This window comes from Capricornis sumatraensis, chromosome 5, assembly GCF_032405125.1.
Source record: "Capricornis sumatraensis isolate serow.1 chromosome 5, serow.2, whole genome shotgun sequence".
Classification (NCBI taxonomy): Eukaryota; Metazoa; Chordata; class Mammalia; order Artiodactyla; family Bovidae; genus Capricornis; species Capricornis sumatraensis.
In genome coordinates this window covers 37485348-37505757 of record NC_091073.1, presented here as the reverse complement: position 1 = coordinate 37505757, position 20410 = coordinate 37485348, and the positions used below count along the sequence as shown (strand labels likewise).

The 20410-nt window shown below is 39.0% G+C and overlaps 1 protein-coding gene and 2 non-coding genes across 9 annotated transcripts in view; 1 reads left to right on the top strand and 2 right to left on the bottom strand.

The window, feature by feature from the left end:
• Positions 1–278: 278 nt before the first annotated feature.
• Positions 279–20410, bottom strand: part of RUNDC3B (RUN domain containing 3B) — a 170731-nt gene continuing 150599 nt past the window's right edge. For 5 of the 7 annotated variants that reach the window (XM_068972884.1, XM_068972889.1, XM_068972886.1 and 2 more), the window contains 2 exons: positions 17168–17289; positions 279–424 (listed from right to left, as the gene is read on the bottom strand). In XM_068972884.1, the coding sequence (XP_068828985.1) occupies positions 279–424; positions 17168–17289 (268 nt within the window). The remainder of the gene's footprint in view (positions 425–17167; positions 17290–20410) is intronic. The other 2 variants (XM_068972885.1, XM_068972888.1) reach the window with 1 other exon arrangement.
• Positions 1597–1668, top strand: TRNAC-ACA (transfer RNA cysteine (anticodon ACA)). Its single transcript has one exon. It is a non-coding gene; the product is annotated as a tRNA-Cys (tRNA).
• Positions 10237–10308, bottom strand: TRNAS-GGA (transfer RNA serine (anticodon GGA)). Its single transcript has one exon. It is a non-coding gene; the product is annotated as a tRNA-Ser (tRNA).

Genomic DNA, 20410 nt, shown 5'->3' with positions numbered 1-20410 from the left:
ATGTACAATTTGCAATGGATTATTAGAGGATATCTGAAAGTTTTTTAAGCCTATTTTTAAACTTCAGTGACAAATATAATCATTTTTAAATGAAAAATGGCAGCATTTTTTTTTTCACCCAGAAGTTTACATGGAGTGGACTGAATTCTCTAATATAAGCAACAGAATTCCAGACATGTCCCAGAACAATATAAAATTCCAAAGATTTCCCCAGCAGTCAAACTTACATATGTGGAATATTTGCAACATAAAAACTTCTGGCTTTTACATACAATTTTTCAGGATGGAGTCAGACCTGGACTTGTCATCTCTGTTGTAGGACTTGCAAGGTAGTCATTCGATTTTAGGCTTGTTAGAGATTTGTAACTTGCCACTGATGTTAGAGACCCACAGAGGCCAAGTAACGAGGGAGTATCTTCTTTACCTGAAAATTAGGATAAGATAACAAATATTTAATTGCTCTTGAAGCTTGATACTAGTAAGATCCTAAAACCATTAAACCATACATACTGTATAAAACAGTGCAAACATACTGTAAAATCAAACATCTGTATGTTGACTTTCGATCTTCCAATCGTTTCAATGCTACCCCTTATAGAAACATTACAGTGGGATTATTTGTGTTTCTTTTAAGGTTCTAGATATGGAAGCTTGAGATATTCTGGAACAAATATGGAATTTACCTTTTTGGGGGAGAATATGGTCATATCCAATTAGTAAAGAATAACAAAAAACTACAGCAGCAACACAAGTGCCCAGGCGACAGAAACACCAGGAAATGCGCATGTGGGTAAAGGTGAAGCGATGCAGAAGCAGCAGAACTGCTGCAGTTCAGTTGGAGGCCTGACCCTGAGAACCTCTGTCCACTGACTGAATAAACTTATTCGGCATCTACTCTGCACCAGGAATACGGTTACCTGCTAGAAGTCAGTCGGTCCCTGAAGGAGGAGTGGCAGAGGTCTGTGTCCATGCCTGGGGAAAACACGTTCTTTCCCAAGCAGAACAAGTTTCAACCCCCACTGTGCACATGCTTGCTCTAAGGGGCTGGCCTAAGGCTGTGAAAGGCTAGTAAGGTGAAAATCAGTTTTCCAGAGAAGATGGAAAGCTTAGGCTTTACTCACGTGGTTACAGAAATGTAAACTGACCCAGATGTCAGAGGTTTCTGAATATCATACACTGTTTCAAACAGCCCCTCTGCAGTGCCTTCACTGTCATGCTATATGATCATTGTGGGGCACTCTCCTTTATTAAAAAATCACAGCCTGAGAAAGGACATGGAGTTTGTTGTAGTCGTCGTCATATTCCCAGTGCTAGCACACAGGAGACCAACATTACGTAATTATATAATGTAACAACTGTGCTGGGACATGAAAGAATGAATGCCTGTGTTCTTTACAGCCGTGTGACCGGGGGAAAGGCATCTTCTCTGAGCCTGCTCCTTCCTTTGTAAAATGAGAACAGACACCAAAAGATGACTATGTTCACTACATGGTTTTGCTAATAAAATATAGGAAGATACAATACTGTTAGGAAAACATATGGAAGAATAATTGTTACATTCGGGTTTTAAATGTTATCATATTTTGATGAAGGAATTCCCTGGTGGCTCAGATGGTAAAGCATCTGCCTACAATGCAGGAGACCTAGGTTCAATCCCTGGGTTGGGAAGATCCTCTGGAGAAGGAAATGGCACCCCGCTCCAGTACTCTTGCCTGGAAAATCCCATGGATGGAGGAGCGTGGTAGGCTACAGTCCATGGGGTCACAAAGAGTCGGACATGACTGAGCGACTTCACTTTATTTTGATGATAACATTTGTTATCATCAAAAGATACATATGTTCCTTTTAAGGTCTAAGCTTAGAGACCTATTTCAGGCCATTTAGAGTTCTTGCTAAATGCTCTAAGAACTCAAATGCTTGAATGGTTTCTCCCAAATTCCTAGTTCATCACTGACCTATAATATTGCAAAGATATTTACTGCTAATTACACACACACAAAGGTCCAATTCAGTGGTATTAATTACATTCACACTATGTGCAACCATCACCAACCACTATTTCAAAAAATGTTCATCATGCCAAACAAAAACTCCCTACCTCTTTAAACAGTAAACTTTCCTTTCTCCCATTCCCCTCAGTCTCTGGAAACCTCTAATCTACTTCCTGTGAATTTGCCTGTCCTAGATTCATTCTTAAAAGTGGAATCATACAGCATTTGCCCTTTTGTGTCTGGCTTATTTCACTTAACGTAATATTATTTTTCAAGGCCCATGCATGTGGTATGTATTCCTTTTCCATGGCTCAATAACATTCCATGGTGTGTACATATGACATTTTGCTACTCCACGCATCTGTATGGACATCTGGGTTGTTTCCACCTATCAACTACTGAAAATAATTCTGCTGTGAACACTGGCATCCAAGTATCTGTTTGAGCCCTATTTTCAATTCTTTGAGAGTATATACTTAGATTACACATATTTTTACAACATACAGATTATAACACAGTAATTGCAAAGACTAAAAATATAACATGAAGATATAAAAATACAAAATCAAGTAATGGAAACCTTTTATGTATGAATTACAAAGTAAAATAAATTTAAGGTATATTTTTCTTTTAGAAACTTCTTAACTCACTAGTGAAGAGGCTAGAAACAGTGACCAGTCCAGTCATAACAGGGACCTCTATGGCCCAGATTATGTTCTCCAGTATCATTTTCTAGTGTAAGGAAACAGGACTTCTTGGAGAAACAGCTAATCCTGAGTATGGGCATGAAATGTACCAAAGAAACTCAGAACATCTTGTTTTCTACAAAGCAAGGAAGCTGTGACAGACTACCAGGATGTCGAAAGGAAGCGTCTTTTAAAGGGTCTCTCAGTGTGCAAAAAGGTCAGTGACCTCCTAATGCTGCTGCTGCTAAGTCGCTTCAGTCGTGTCCGACTCTGTGTGACCTCAGAGACGGCAGCCCACCAGGCTCCCCCATCCCTGGGATTCTCCAGGCAAGAACACTGGAGTGGGTTGCCATTTCCTTCTCCAATGCATGAAAGTGAAAAGTGAAAGTGAAGTCGCTCAGTCATGTCCGACTCCTAGCGACCCCATGGACTGCAGCCTACCAGGCTCCTCTGCCCATGGGATTTTCCAGGCAAGAGTACTGGAGTGGGGTGCCATTGCCTTCTCCGACCTCCTAATGAATATACTAAAAAAGATGCATTATTTATACTGTATTCTTCCCAATGAAATTAAAAGATGCTTACTCCTTGGAAGAAAAGTTATGACCAACTTAGACAGCATATTAAAAAGCAGAGACATCACTTTGCAAACAAAGGTCTGTCTAGTCAAAGCTATGGTTTTTCCAGTGGTCATGTATAGATGTGAGAGTTGGACTATAAAGAAAGCTGAGCACCGAAGAATTGATGCTTTTGAACTGTGGTGTTGGAGAAGACTCTTGAGAGTCCCTTGGACAGCAAAGAGATCCAATCAGTCCATCCTAAAGGAAATCAGTCCTGGGTGTTCATTGGAAGGACTGATGTTGAAGCTGAAACTCCAATACTTTGGCCACCTGATGCAAAGAGCTGACTCATTTGAAAAGACCCTGATGCTGGGAAAGATTGAGGGCAGAAGGAGAAGGAGACGACAGAGGATGAAACCGTTGGATGGCATCACTGACTCAAAGGACACAAGTAAACTCGGAGCTGGTGATGGACGGGGAGGCCTGGCATGCTGCAGTCCATTGGGTCGCAAAGAGTCAGAGACGACTGAGCTACTGAACTGAACTGACTGATTCTTCCCAAATATATGTAACCAGAATATACTAAGAATGAATGACTAGAGAAATCTAAATTGTCAGGGATTTAACAAAACAGTTGGCTGGGTGCATGAAATACATAAATTTCAAATGAGAGAAAAAGTTGGGGGGAGGGGCACGGTGCTCTGCTAGATGAAAGGACACCAAAGAGATTGAAAACTAAATGCTCTGTGTCATCCTTGACTGGATCAAAAAAAAAAAAAAAAGCAATAAACAATCAGAAAATTAAGAAACATTTCCAGTTACAGTAGCATCTAAAAGAGTAAAATACTTAGGAATAAAGCAAAAGTATGAAGGTGTGTACACTGACAACTACAAAATAGTGCTGTAAGAAAGCTGAGGTTAAAATAAATGGAAAAACATCCCTTATTTTGATGGACTGGAGGATAATATTGTTAAGATGGCAATGTTTCCCAAATCTAAAAACTCAATGTAATCCCCATCAAAATTCTAATTGCCTTTTTTTAGAAATGACAAGTTGATTCTAAAATTCATATGGGGGCTTCCCTGGTGGTCCAGTGGTAAAGAATCTGCCTGCCAACTCTGGAGACATGGGTTCGACCCCTGCTTCAGGAAGATCTCACAAAACGAATGAGCATATGTGCCACAACTACTGAGCCTGAGCTCTGGAGCTTGGGAAACACAACTACTGCAGCCTGAGTGCCCTAGAGGTCCACAACAAGAGAAGCCACTGCAACGAGAAGCCCGAGCCCTGCAACTTGACAGTACCCCCACTCACCCAAACTAGACAAAGCCTGCACGCAGCAATCAAGACCCAGTAGGGTCAACAATAAATAAGTGAATACAAACTATATTTGAAATAAAGTAATAGGAAATGCAAAGGATCCCAAACTGAAACAATCTTGAAAAAGAACAAAGTTGTAGGACTCACATGTCCTGATTTCAAGCTTACTGCAAAGCTACAGTAATTTAAGGCAGTGTGATATGGACTAAGGATGATGTGGCACCATAATAGACACACAGACCATCAGAACAGAACTGAGACTCCAGAAATGAACACACACATGTATGGGTAATGGATTTCAACAAGAGTTCTAGGACCATTCAGTGAGGGAAAGAAGAGTCTTTTCAAAAAATGGTCCAGGAACAACTGACTACATACAAAAAGAATAAAACTAGAACCTTAGTTCACACCATATACAAAAATACATATACCTTGGATACATAGTTCAGTTCAGTTCAGTTCAGTCTCTCAGTCGTGTCCGACTCTGCAACCCCATGAACTGCAGCACGCCAGGCCTCCCTGTCCATCACCAACTCCCGGAGTTCATGCAAACTCATGTTCATCGAGTCGATGATGCCATCCAGCCATCTCATCCTTTGTCGTCCCCTTCTCCTCCTGCCCCCAATCCCTTCCAGCATCAGGGTCTTTACCAATAAGTCAACTCTTCGCATGAGGTGGCCAAAGTACTGGAGTTTCAGCTTTGGCACCTGTCCTTCCAAGGAACACCCAGGATTGATCTCCTTTAGAATGGACTGGTTGGATCTCCTTACAGTTCAAGGGACTCTCAAGAGTCTTCTCCAACACCACAGTTCAAAAGCATCAATTCTTTGGCACTCAGCTTTCTTCACAGTCCAACTCTCACATCCATACAGGACTACTGGAAAAACCATAGCCTTGATGAGATGGACATTTGTTGGAAAAGTAATGTCTCTGCTTTTGAATAAGCTATTTAGGTTGGTCATAACTTTCTTTCCAAGGAGTAAGTGTCTTTTAACTTCATGGCTGCAATCACCATCTGCAGCGATTTTGGAGCCCCCAAAAATAAAGTCTGACACTGTTTCCACTGTTTCCCCATCTATTTGCCATGAAGTGATGGGATCAGATGCCATGATCTTCATTTTCTGAATGTTGAGCTTTAAGCCAACTTTTTCACTCTCCTCTTTGACTTTCATCAAGAGGCTTTTGAGTTCCTCTTCACTTTCTGCCATAAGGGTGATATCATCTGCATATCTGAGGTTACTGATATTTCTCCCAGCAATCTTGATTCCACCTTGTGCTTCTTCCAGCCCAGCGTTTCTCATGATGTACTCTGCATAGAAGTTAAATAAGCAGGGTGACAATATACAGCCTTGACGTACTCCTTTTTCTATTTGGAACCAGTCAGTTGTCCCATATCCAGTTCTAACTGTTGCTTCCTGACGTGCATATAGGTTTCTCAAGAGGCAGGTCAGGTGGTCTGGTATTCCCACCTCTTGAAGAATATTCCACAGTTTATCATGATCCACACAGTCAAAGGTTTTGGCATAGTCAATAAAGCAGAAATAGATGTTTTTCTGGAACTCTCTTGCTTTTTCCATGATCCAGCGGATGTTGGCAATTTGATCTCTGGTTCCTCTGCCTTCTCTAAAACCAGCTTGAACATCTGGAAGTTCACGGTTCACATATTGCTGAAGCCTGGCTTGGAGAATTTTGAGCATTACTTTACTAGCGTGTGAGATGAGTGCAATTGTGCGGTAGTTTGAGCATTCTTTGGCATTGCCTTTCTTTGGGACTGGAATGAAAACTGACCTTTTCCAGTCTTGTGGCCACTGCTGAGTTTCCACATTTGCTGGCATATTGAGTGCAGCACTTTCACAGCATCATCTTTCAGGATTTGAAATAGCTCCACTGGAATTCCATCACTTCCACTAGCTTTGTTCATAGGGATGCTTTCTAAGGCCCACGTGACTTCACATTCCAGGATGTCTGGCTCTAGGTGAGTGATCACACCATCATGATTATCTTGGTCATGAAGATCTTTTTTGTACAGTTCTATGTATTCTTGCCACCTCTTCTTAATATCTTCTGCTTCTGTTAGGTCCATACCATTTCTGTCCTTTATTGAGCCCATCTTTGCATGAAATGTTCCCTTGGTATCTCTAATTTTCTTGAAGAGATCTCTAGTCTTTCCCATTCTGTTGTTTTCCTCTCTTCCTTTGCATTGATCGCTGAAGAAGGCTTTCTTATCTCTCCTTGCTATTCTTTGGAACTCTGCATTCAGATGCTTATATCTTTCTTTTTCTCCTTTGCTTTTCACTTCTCTTCTTTTCACAGCTATTTGTAAGGCCTCCCCAGACAGCCATTTTGCTTTTTTGCATTTCTTTTCCATGGGGATGGTCTTGATCCCTGTTTCCTGTACAATGTCACGAACCTCCGTCCATAGTTCATCAGGCACTCTATCTATCAGATCTAGTCCCTTAAATCTATTTCTCACTTCCACCATATAATCATAAGGGATTTGATTTAGGTCATACCTGAATGGTCTAGCGGTTTTCCCTACTTTCTTCAATTTCAGTCTGAATTTGGCAAGAAGGAGTTCATGATCTGAGCCACAGTCAGCTCCCGGTCTTGTTTTTGCTGACTGTATAGAGCTTCTCCATCTTTGGCTGCAAAGAATATAATCAATCTGATTTTGGTGTTGACCATCTGGTGATGTCCATGTGTAGAGTCTTCTCTTGTGCTGTTGGAAGAGGGTGTTTGCTATGACCAGTGTGTTCTCTCGGGAAAACTCTATTAGCCTTTGCCCTGCTTCATTCCGTATCCAAGGCCAAATTTGCCTGTTACTCCAGTATACCTATACTTAATACATATAGCTATACTTAATACATATAGCTATACTTAATACATATACCTTGGATTAGGCAGCATTTTCTTAGATGTGACACCAACAAAAACACAAGCAACCCAAAGAAAAACTAGATAAACTGTATTTTGTCAAAATCGACAACTTTGTAAGTTAAAGAATATTAGCAAGAAAGTGAAAACACACACTTCAGAAAGGGAGAAAATACCTGCAATTTGTATTATCTGCTACAGGTCTACAATCCAAAATAAACATAAAGAACTATCACAACTCAACAATAAAAAGACGATGCAATTTTCAAATGGTCAAAGGATCTGACTAGACATTTCTCTGAAGGTGATATACAAATGGCCAATAAGCACATGAAAAGATGTTCAACATTATTATGCATCAGCACAGTCCATGTCAAAACCATGAAATTCCACTTCATACCTACTAGATGGCTATTTTAAAAGGTGAAGTCACTCAGTCGTGTCCGACTCTTTGCGACCCCATGGACTGTAACCTACCAGCCTTCTCTGTCCATGGGATTCTCCAGGCAAGAATACTGGAGTGGGTTGCCATTTCCTTCTCCAGGGGATCTTCCCAACCCAGGGATCGAAACCGGGTCTCCCGCATTGGAGGCAGACGCTTTAACCTCTGAGCCACCAAGGAAGCCAGACAATAAATAGTGTTGGTGTGGGTGAGGAGAAAATGAAATCCTCCCTGCTGGTGGGACTGCAAAATGCAACTGTCTGTTCAAAAAAAAAAAAAAAACCACAAGTTTGGCAGTTCCTCAAATGGTTAAACATATGATCCAGCCAATTCTGTTCTTGGATATATACCCAAGAGAAAAATATAAGTTCACTCAAAACCTTGTACATGAATGTTCATGGCAGCAGCATTCATCAAAGCCCCAAAGTGGAAACAACCCAAACGTTCCAACAGCGAATGCACACACTGCGGTGCAGCCGCACAACGGAAGGTTATTTGAGCATAAAAGGAAATGAAGCAACTGATGGATGCTGTGGCGTGGAAGAACTGTGAAAACATGCTAAGTCAAAAAAAAACAGGCCCAAAAGAAGCTACACTTTGTATGATTTCATTTTATGAAATGTTCAGAACAGAAAAATTCAAAGAGAAGATAGATTAGCAGTCACCAGGAGGAGGGGGAAGGAGGAATTGGGACTGAACCCTAGTAGGTACAACAGGGCTTCTTTACTAGGTGATGGCCATGTTCTGAAATTAGACAGTGGTGATGGTTACACATGCTGAATATGCTAAACACCATTGAACTGTACGCTTTAATATGGTGAGTTTAAAAATTTTATTTTATAAAATGATAGATTTTATAAGAATTATAATGAAACAGGTTTTTTTTTTTAAGTCTAAAAGAACTTCTAAAATAAAAGTGCTGAGAGATATGGACAAATGTGTTCTAGTTTAATTGTTGGCATTCTCTTTTTTTCGGGGGTTTTTATTTTTTTTGGTTAGACTTGATGAAATATGTAGCTGTTAGCATAATAGCAGTCACATATGAAAGGCTTAATACATGCTTCCTAAAAAAAGACAACTTTTCAATCTTCCTATCAACAACTGTGGTACATTTTAACTTATAAAATTTTTTTAAAATTTAAATAATCAGTAGGAATGTAGAATTTCCTTTTGTTTTATACCTCTTTACTATATCATTCATTAAAATAAATCCTTGAGGAATGTAGGGACCTATACAAAGGCATAAAAGATTCTTCTGTTTGAATAAAATTTTAGAATACAAGCACATATTTCTTTTCTCCAAGTAATAAGTAACAAATCTCTATTTCTTAAGACTTGTCACATAGAGATGTTAATACTTTTAACTAAAAATGTGAAAAATATGTAAAAGTAATGGTCATTTACAGTTCTATCACTAAATTAACCACTTCAAACAATACATTTGATGTATTTAATTTCCAGTATTTGTTTTCAGAAGGGAAAAATATCTATTATGTTTGAAAAAATGACATATTCATTATAAAAATTTAATCAATGCAGCAAAGCACAAAAAGAAATTTTAATGAACTTACCATCCAGCTTACATTCAACAAGAAAAGTAGGTACAAAGAACATTATAAAATTGGGATGATGTCACGAAAGTCTTTAAATTAAATTTTTTTCATTTTTACTGTGATGCAATGTAAGAAACAGCCAGGAAAAGAAACGGTGAACTTCCAATACATTTTTTTCCTGAAGAGTCAGTATTTTTCGAAAGAGTAATCTATGTTGAGAGAGCATGAAAAATGCATAGCTACCCATCAAGTTTGAGTGTTTTCTAACATGTATCAATTTTAGAATTACCTATTGAACTCTTAAAATTCAACAGTTTAAAAAACAAAGGAATTCAAGTTGAAAACAGACTAAGACAGGAAGAGATATTTCACTGGAGGATACTGCTGGCAAATAAGTTCACAAAAATGAACGTCACTTGCCATCATGCATGCTGAGTGGCTCAGTTGTATCCGACTCTTTGTGACCCCATGGACTTTAGCCCAAGAGGCTCCTCTGTCCACATAATTTCCCAGGCAAGAATACTGTAGTGGGTTGCCATTTCCTCCTCTAGGGGATCTTCTTGACCCAGGAATCGAACCCATATCTCCTGAGTCTTTCTTCACTGGGAGGCAGATTTTTTACCACTGAGCCACCTGGGAAGCCCATCAGGGAAATGCAGATTAAACCCATGGTGAGATAGTGAAAGTGAAGTCACTCAGTCATGTCCGACTCCTTGTGACCCCATGGACTGTAGCCTACCAGCCTTCTCTGTCCATGGGATTCTCCAGGCAAGAGTACTGGAGTGGGTTGCCATTTCCTTCTCCAGGGGATCTTCCCGACCCAGGGATCGAACCTTGGTCTCCTGCATTCCAGGCAGACGCTTTAACCTCTGAGCCACCAGGGAAGCTGCATAGCTATAACAATGGCTAAAATAAAAAACTGTGACAACACTGAAAGATGGTAAGGATGTGGACAAATTGGATTGCTCATACATTGCTGGTGGGAATACAAAACAGAACAGTCACTCTGAAAAATAGTTGGGCAGATTCTTAAAAACCTAAACATGCAACCACCATACAACCTAGCAGCTGCACTCCTAGCTATTCATCCCAGAGAGAGTAAGACTTAGGTTCACACAAACACCTATAAGTGAAGGTTCATAGCAGCTTAGTCCATGTCAGCTGCTATACCAGAAATACCATAAACTGGGTGGCTTATAAACCACAGAAATCTGTTTTTCACAGTTCTGGAAACTGGGAAATCCAAGCTCAAGGTCACTGCAAATTCGGTGTCTGGTTATGGTCCGTCTCCTGGTTTCTATACAGTAGTCTTCTCACTCTGTCCTAACAAGACTAAAGGGGGAAAGGAGCTCTCTGGGGGCCTCTCTTTAAGGGCACTAATCCCATTCATGAAGCCTCCATCCTCATATCTAATCATCTCCCAACACCCACGTTCTAATATTCTCATACCAGACATTTGGTTTCGACAGATGAATCTAGGGGAACACAAACATTCAGTCAATGGTAGCAGCTTTACAGTCCTCGAGTGTAAACCAACCTAAACATCCCTCAATGACTGGTTTCAAAACAAAACAAAAATGATACAGCACATCCATACCATGGAATATTCTTAGCAATAAAAAAAGCAAAAATAAAAATAAAGAAAGCAATAAAAAAAATAGACATGTAACAACTGGGACAGATCTCAGGGGAATTATGCTGAGTGAAAAAATACAACCTGAAGAGTCCATGTACTATCTTAATACTCTTCATGATGTTATTATACAACATTCTTCATAATTTCATGACATATTACAGTAACACAGAACAGATTAGTGCTTGCTGTGGGTTAGGGAAGGGGCAGAGGTAAGGCGTGGCTGGAAGGGAGGTGGGTATGGTTATAAAGGGCAGCATAAGGGATCCCTGTGGTGAAGGAACTGTCCATGTCTGAATGGTGGTATGTATACAGGGACCGACACACGTAAAATGTCATAAACTAAAAACACACATGACTGAGTACCTGTAAGTCTGAGTGAAATCAGTGGATTATGCTGTCAATTTCATAGATGTGATATTGTACAGTTTTGTAAGATGTTGCCCAGGAGGCAAACTGAGTGAAGAGTATATGGAGATCTCTGTATTACTGATTAAGCTGCATGTGAATCTATACCATTACTTCAAAATAAAAAGTTAAATTTTAAAAAGGGGGTAGCTACAGAAATTCTTCAAAGTGATAAGCATTCAGGGAAAAGTACAGAATGTAAACAAATATTAAGTGGACAGAATAACCTTGGGCATACATAGTTTTGTGCTACTTAAGTGTGTCTCCAGGGTAAATTTACTGGATTAGAAAATAAAAGCATATGCAGGATTGTGTCAACTTTACACTAACCTGGAGAAAACTCGAAAGTATTTCTTTCCATTTACTGAGTCTGCTTTTGTATTTATTAAAAATGGTTATAGCTCTCCTGAGATAGGAAAAAATTTAACAAGAAATATACAATGCCTAAATATTTTATCTTCTCTGCTGTTTAAATAGTTTTTCTTTTTCCATACTAACAAAGTCACTGGTTATTTGTACCACATGCAAAGGCTACTGATTTCTGTATAATTTTATATCCTGTTACTTTAGAAGACTTTTATTTTTTAAACTTTGCAGTTTATTTCATTTTTGAATTTTGTTTGTTTCTGGCTGTGCTGGGCCTTTGTTGCTGCACACAGGTTTTCTCTAGTTGCAGCGAGCAGGGGGCTACTCTTTGTTACAGAGCCCAGGCTCAAGGAATGCAGGCTTCAGGAGCCTGCAGCATGTGGGCTCAGTATGTGGCACACGGGCTTAGTTACTCTGTGGTGTGTGGGATCTTCCTGGACTAGGGATCGAACCCGTGTCCCCTGAAGGTAGATTCTTAACCACAGAGAAGCTCCAAGACTTTTTTTTTAATTGTCTAAATTAGTGTTATTTATCTGTGCTTCCCAGGTTCATGCTATAAACTCTAAAATCCAATTCTCATGTCCCTAGAAGTTTCTTCTTTAAATGCACTGGCTAAACCTCCAGTATAATGTTAAATAGTGGTAGAAACAATGGGTATCTCAGCATTTCCCCATTAAGATGCTAGTTTTAGGACAGATATACACATATATATACATATTCATGTAAGGTAAGTATTACTTAGGTCTTCTGTCTTGAATGTTTATCACACAAGTGTTGAATTCTGCCCAGGGTTTCCTGGCATCTGTGGATGATAAGTCTTTCCTCAGATTTATTAATATAGTACGTCATATTAATAGATTTCCTAATACTGAATCAATCTTCTGTTCCTGTTCATGGTGTATCGTTCTTTATGTGGTGATAGATACTGTTCACTAGTACATTATTTAAAACTTTTATATCATTATCTGTAAGTGGAACTGACCTATCACTTTTTAATTTTTCATACTGTATTTATCAGGTTGTACTTATTCCCTTAATTTTTATTTGCTTTCTTTCCTTTATGATTGAATTATCTGGGTCTCTTTTAATTAAAAAATAAGGTTTCTTGATTTATTAAGTAAATATCTTTTCTATTCTCTGTCTCATTAACTTGTGATTTTATCTTTATTATTTTATTCTTTGTGCTTTTTTATTTACTTTTTGCTTCTTTTTCTAGTTTTAGGGGCTGGGAAAACTCATTTATTTTCTTTCCTTTTTCAGTTCAGTTGCTCAGTCATGTTCGACTCTTTGCAACCCCATGAACCGCAGCATACCAGGCCACCCTGTCCATCACCAACTGCCAGCGATTACGCACACTCGTGTCCATTGAGTCAGTGATGCCATCCAACCATCTCATCCTCTGTTGTCCCCTTCTCCTTCTGCCCTCAATCTTTCCCAGCATCAGGGTCTTTTCAAATGAGTTAGCTCTTTGCATCAGGTGGCCAAAGTACTGGAGTTTCAGCTTCAACATCAGTCCTTCCAATGAACACTCAGGACTGATCTCCTTTAGGATGGACTGGTTGGATCTCCTTGCAGTCCAAGGGACTCTCAAGAGTCTTCTCCACTACCACAGTTCAAAAGCATCAATTCTTCGGCACTCAGCTTTCTTTATAATCCAACTTTCACATCCATACATGACCACTGGAAAAACCATAGCCTGACTAGACGGATCTTGTTGGAAAAGTAATGTCTCTGCTTTTTAATATGTTGTCTAGGTTGGTCATAGACAAGTAAATCTCACAGTCTGCTATGCTGAGTCTTCATTGGCATTTTTTAGAAATTCATAATTTCAACTTATATTTCTCTTTCACCCAAGAGTTGTTCAATAGATGGTTTATTTACCCCCAGGTGAAAGGCCCCTTTAAAGAAAAAAATTATCAAATTCTATGATTCTTTTGCATTTTGATCAGAGTACTACCTGTAATATATGTACATCCATCAGGGATACTGGCCTGTCATTTTCTTTTCTGTGTGATACCTTTGTCTGGTTGTGGTATCTGGATGATGCTGATCTCATAGAATAAGTTCAGAAGTGTCCCTTCCTCTGCAGTTTTTTGGAATAGTTTCAGAAGGAGAGGTGGTGACTCTTCTCTAAATGTGGGTAGAATTCACCTGTGAAGCCATGTGGTCCTGGACTTTGGTTTGCTGGATGTTTTTAAATTATTGATTCAATTTTATTACTGGTAATGCATCAGTTCGTATTTTCTATTTCTTCCTGGTTCTGCCTTGGGAGATTGTATATTGAGGAATCTGTCCACTTTTTTTCTTGCTCATCCATTTTACTAGCTTTTGTAATCTATTATGATCCTTTGCATTTCTGTGGTGTCAGCTGTAACTTCTCCTTTTCCATTTCTGATTTTATGGATTTGGGTCTCATCTTTTTTTCCTTGATGAGTCTAGCTGAAGGTTTATCAGTTTTGTTTATCTTTTCAAAGCAGTACCTGAATTATTAAAACCAATACAGTATTCTTTAGGGTAATTAGGTTCATAAAGAAACTGAGCGTGAAGGTACAGGGATTGTTCATATACCTCCTACCCCTACACATGCACAGGCTCCCACTATTAGTCTCCCCCACTAGAGTGCACACTTATTACAATGGAGGAACCTACACAAACACACAATCACCACCCAGAGGTCACAGTTTCTATTAGGGTTCACTCCTAACACTGACCATCCTATGGGCTGCACAATGTATAATGACATGTTTCTACCATTTTAGTATCATTGGAGCCATTTCATGGCCCTAAAAATTCTGTATGTGCCACCCACTCCCTCCTCCTCCACTCATTTTCTTTTTTTTTTTCTTAACAAATTTTACTTTATTATTATTTTGGCCACACCACACAGCATGCAGGATCTTAGTTCCCTGACCAGGGATCGAGCTCCACACTCCCAGCAGTGGAGGAGCAGAGTCTTAATCACTGGACCACTAGGGAAGTCTCACATTTGTTTTAACAGTATAAAAATATTCATTATTAATATCTTATTGATATTAAAATGCCTAAAATTAGAAACTAGATTAAAAGTTTGAACAAATGTATTTTTATATGAAAAATCATCATAAAGAAATCCATAGTATTCACTAGGTTTTTTAAACATATACATACTCTAAAAAGTGACAGTTTACTCTTTTCCATCGACATTAGTGCCACTAAGACACTCTAATATGCTACCTTTATTGTCAATATCATCAAAGAAAGATCCATTTGTATTTAATATACACTGTTTATTAAACTAGTAAAACAGACTAAGGCCCTTCAATAACATGTCAACAACTATCTTAAAAGCAGCAGGAAATTCATTTTATCATAATTTTCCCATTGCCTGAGACTTCTGGTTAACTGAATTTTTACTTTATACTACCAGTAATTTGTTCTTCACAGTCTATGACACTTATTTATTATATATACTTATTCTATCAATTAATATTTAATGACTATCTATAATTCATCAGACTCTAACAATATCCTCGTGAAAATATGGATAAGATACCCCACCCTCATGGGTGGTGAAAGCATTTGTCACCCAGTCATGTCCGACTTTTTTGACCCCATGGACTGTAGCCCGCCAAGCTCCTCTGTCCATGGAATTCTTCAGGCAAGAATACTGGAGTGGGTTACCATACCCTTCTCCAAGGGATCTTCCCAACCCAGGGATCGAACCCAGGGCTCCCACATTGCAGGCGGATTCTTTACTGTCTGAGCCACCAGGAAACTACCCTTCTAAGCTTACATCTTAGTGGGGAGTTACAGATAAGAATCATAATGTATAGCAATACGTACTGTAAAGTGACCAGGATGGGGTGGAGCTGGAGACAGGTGGTGAGTTAAGGTACAGCAGCCAATGAAAACTACTTTAAAGAGCTGATATTTGTCCAGAGACCTGATGAAGAAGTTGCCATGGGAAGATTTTAAGAAAGGAGCTTCAGGGCAGTGGGCAAAGGAAGTGTAAAGATAGCTGAGGCAGAAACCAGCCTGGAGGGACAGTCTGGAGGTCAGTTTGCTATGGTGTGGAGAACAAACCAAAGAATGGACCGATATGAGGCAGAAGCTGGTAAGGACCAGATCACAAGGAAGCCACGAAAAGCAGTTTGGCTTTGACTCTGAGTAGTACTGAGAGCAGTTACAGAATTTCAAGGTGGGTGGCAAATAGATTCTGATTTATGTTTTTTAATGATTACTGGTCACTAAATGGAGAATGGATTGAGAGGAGGCAGGAATGAGAGAGGAAAGCAGTCCATCCAAGAGGCCTGATTCAGGTAAGCAGTAGTAATGGAGAGGATGAATCAATACCTGCAGCATGCACTGCATGGGAAGCAGACAGAACTTGCTGACAAGCTGACTTGCAGTTAGAGGGCAAACAGCAGTGTCTAGGATAACGCCTGTGGGGGTGTCATTTACTGCAACAAAGACAAGAGAAGAGAGGAGGCACAGAAGAAAACAGTTCCTTTGAAGTAAGGCAGGGTCTGTCTTTCCCTAGACCTCACCCATCACCAAGCGTGGAACTGAGACAAGCAGAGGAAAAATATGTGAGCGTCAGATTATTCCAGCACCAGCTACCTAATCCAAAGAGTTAGAGTCACACACCTAGCCTATACCTGGGGGGTGGGTGTGGGAAAGGTAAGAATTTCTAAACAGCTATTCTACTGAAGTTTAAAAGCAAGCAGACTGTGTCTCAGAAACTGAAATGTGATCATACGATTGAAAGTGGCCTCAAAAGTTATGAAACTGGATCAACATGTTGTTCAGGAAGATGCAACTCAATGGAAAGAGGGGTGGTTAGAACACAGCTGAAAGCAGTAACAGGAAAGAAGACTCTTCTATGTTTATTCCCCACGTTTTTCAGCATATTCAGAAAATGAAGTACCAAAAGGAACTCAAGAATGAGTAATCATCAGCTGGATCAAAAACTGCTGAGAAGTTTAACAGGGTAAAAACAGAGGACTGATGTCAACAATATGGCAGCAGTTGATTACCTTCATAAAATGCATTTTGGTAAGTAGCAGAGACTCAAAAGCCAATTTGGAAAAAAAAGAAAGCCAAACTGGGGGGAAAAGCCAAATTGGAATGGGTAAAAAAGAACACAGGAAGTGAAGAAATAAAGGTTAACAGCTACAGAATACCTTTTGAGAAGTTTAGCTACAAACACATGAGATAAAAACAAGAGTTGACCCTTTTTAATCATAATGGCAGCTTAATTCCTAGCATGCTTCACAGAAATGTCACTATTATTCTTTAGCAATTAAAATACGTACAGTGCAGGAAAACATAATTTTTGAATAAATTTTTTTTCTTACCTTCACTGATTAAATTTAATGTGTCTTGTTTTCCATCTCCTTCTTGTGACTGACCTGGATCCAGTGAAGTCTGAGAAAGGCTAACCTCAGCTGATAACTGGTCAAGGCTCTGATAACTTTTTCTGTAAGACAAAGGTGAAAGACTACTTTAACTTATTCCCACAATTAAAAAAAAAAAAAACTTCTAGAGATATTCTTTAATGGTTTTCTCCAATTTACTGAATCTCAGGCTCATTTCTCCCCATCTGCCCCCTAAACTTCATCTGTATCATGATGGCAATAGAAACAGTTGTATCTTTCCCTCCGCCCTCTTTGGAGGTTGTTAAATCCACTAAAACAGGAAAAGAGAAACAACCTGTCAAACAAATTCAGTTCCTTTTGATGATCAAGTTAGTAAAGAAATAGGCACTTCTGGTCATTATCAATTGTCATTATCAATTGTGCATTGATATTGACTGGTCATTATCAATTGTGCAGAAAATCTCAAGTCTCTCAATACACAAATGAAACTGAAACTGACATAACTTTTGTTATGAGGATTGTGTCTCCTAAGCACAATACCTTGGGACTATTACAGATGATTTTTACATAAAAATAACAAATTACTGTTATCAATTCCTGTCACTGAGAAATTTTTAAAATGGTGGGTTGTAAAATACCTGTTTGTGTTAATACACCTTCAAGATAATTAACCTCATTCCATCATCTATTGACAACTGTGAGCCCATTTTCTTTTTAATTTATTTATTTTTAATTGAAGGATAATTGCTTTACAGTATTGTGTTGGTTTCTGCCAAACATCAATAGGAATGAGCCCATTTTCTATTAAACAAATTCACTAGAAATAAATTATAACAAATGAAAATTCAGTTATGAATGAAAAGTTAATGAATGTAAATGTTCAAATCTTCCTCATATTTGTTTTGTCAACATAAAACCAACTCAAAGAGATATATGTGGCTATGGTATTACTGACATTTCAGGTATGTGACAAAGCTCAGTATTATTTCTAAATATAAATGATCCAGGAAGAGGAACACATTTTTCAGGTTCAACACTTATTTCCAAAGGTAGTCAAACCCTATCTAATTTCCTAGAAGTGTTATAATAATATTGTAGAAAATATATATAATCCAAGTGACCTATTACATAGCTCTTGAATTGGCAACCCACTCCAGTATTCTTGCCTGGAGAATCCCATGGACAGAGGAGCCTGGTGGGCTACAGTCCACGGGGTCGCAAAGAGTCAGACACAACTGAGCGACTTCACTTCTCTATTCATACACACAAGAGGAGGCTCACAGATTTAGCTGGTGTGTGTGTATTAAGTATACAGGGGATATAACTGGCACCTATTTGTTTTTTCCTTTAAGAAATGAGGTGAAGGTGAGGTGACAGAATAGCTTCCTAGCTTACAATGTGAGCACTTTCTCACTTTACAACAGTGATGACTTCAAATGTTGAGAGTATAAAAGTTCTTACTCATAATTTTAAATAGCAAGATAGTCTCTGTAGGAAACTTCAGAGATAATTATAACAGATAACACACATACATAACATGTAACAAAAAATAATACCCAGAAAGAAAAACACCAATACAGTATACTAACACATATATATGGAATTTAGAAAGAAGGTAACGATAAATCTGTATGCAAGACAACAAAAGAGACGCAGATGTATTGAACAGCCTTTTGGACTCTGTGGGAGAGGGCAAGGGCGGGATGCTATGGGAAAATGGCACTGAAACATGTAAAATATCATATGTGAAACTAATCGCCAGTCCAGGTTTGATGCATGAGACAGGGTGCTTGGGGCTGGTGCACTGGGATGACCCAGAGGGATGGGATGGGGAGGGACATGGGAGTGGGGTTCAGGATGGGGAACACATGTACACTCATGGCGGATTCAAGTCAATGTATGGCAAAACCAATACGATATTGTGAAGTAAAATAAATAATTAAAAAATGATACCCAATATTTATATTTATATATATTTATATAGTACTTATCAAATGCTAGGCACTGTTCTACATGTTCATATATATTAAGTTCCTTAATGCTCATGGCTACCCGAAGAGGTTGGAATTATTATCATCCCCACTTTACAGAAGAGGACTGGGACACAGGAGATGAGATTTGCACCTGGTTGCTAAGTCACTTCAGTCGTGTCTGACTCTGTGCAACCCCATAGATGGCGGCCCACCAGGCTCCCCCATCCCTGGGATTCTCCAGGCAAGAACACTGGACTGGGTTGCCATTTCCTTCTCCAATGCATGAAAGTGAAAGGTGAAAGTGAAGTCGTTCAGTCGTGTCCGACTCTTAGTGACCCCATGGACTGCAGCCTACCAGGTTCCTCTGTCCATGGGATTTTCCAGGCAAGAGTACTGGAGTGGGGTGCCATTGCCTTCTCCGTTGCACTTGGTAGCCTGGCTCTAACTCTCTCCCAATAATTACTACACTATCTCCTCTCTAGTGTAAAGAGAAAAGACTCGGCTTCCTATTAGAAGCCCTTCTTAAACAGCAGCTCAGTTTGCTAAGACAGATCATGGAAACTATACTGTATTTAATCAAAGCACTGACAATTTCCCTTGATTTCCAGTAAAATTTTATTTCTTTAGCTATAGCAGGAAGCAGGAATTGAAGAATTTAATAAAGGAAGGTATAAATAAGTTTCTTTTCCAAGTTATTTTTCTGTGTCTAACTGGTAGAAGACTTGCCTTTTAAAATGAAGGGTTAAAAAAAATTAAATATATAAATAAATAAAAAATAAATAAATAAATTGAAGGGCTTAGGATGTTTCTGATGCTGCTATTTCACTATAGAAAACTTGTTCATATTGATATTATTCAACTAAAAATGTATGAATGGAAATATTTACAAACAACAAAATACCCAGAATTAAAAAGTCTCTGTGACTAAGGACTGAGAACTTGGTGGCACACATTTACAGGCTCTCCAAGACTGGGTCACCCACTGAGGGAGGAAAGTGCAGGAAGACATCCTATGAGGGGTGTGCTTCCTGTGTGACCTGCTGAAGTACCTTTCAGAGAATCGCACTTCTACATCCAAAGTGACTTCAGGACCTCTCTACCCTTAAGGGGATAATCCTTGAGCTTACAGGCTTTATGTACTTCACCAAATGCCAATGGAAATAAAAATAGAATGTGGTAGACAATGATATTTTGAAGCAAAAATAAAAATTCCAAGCCAAAACTAAGCACCTTATTCATAAGATATTAT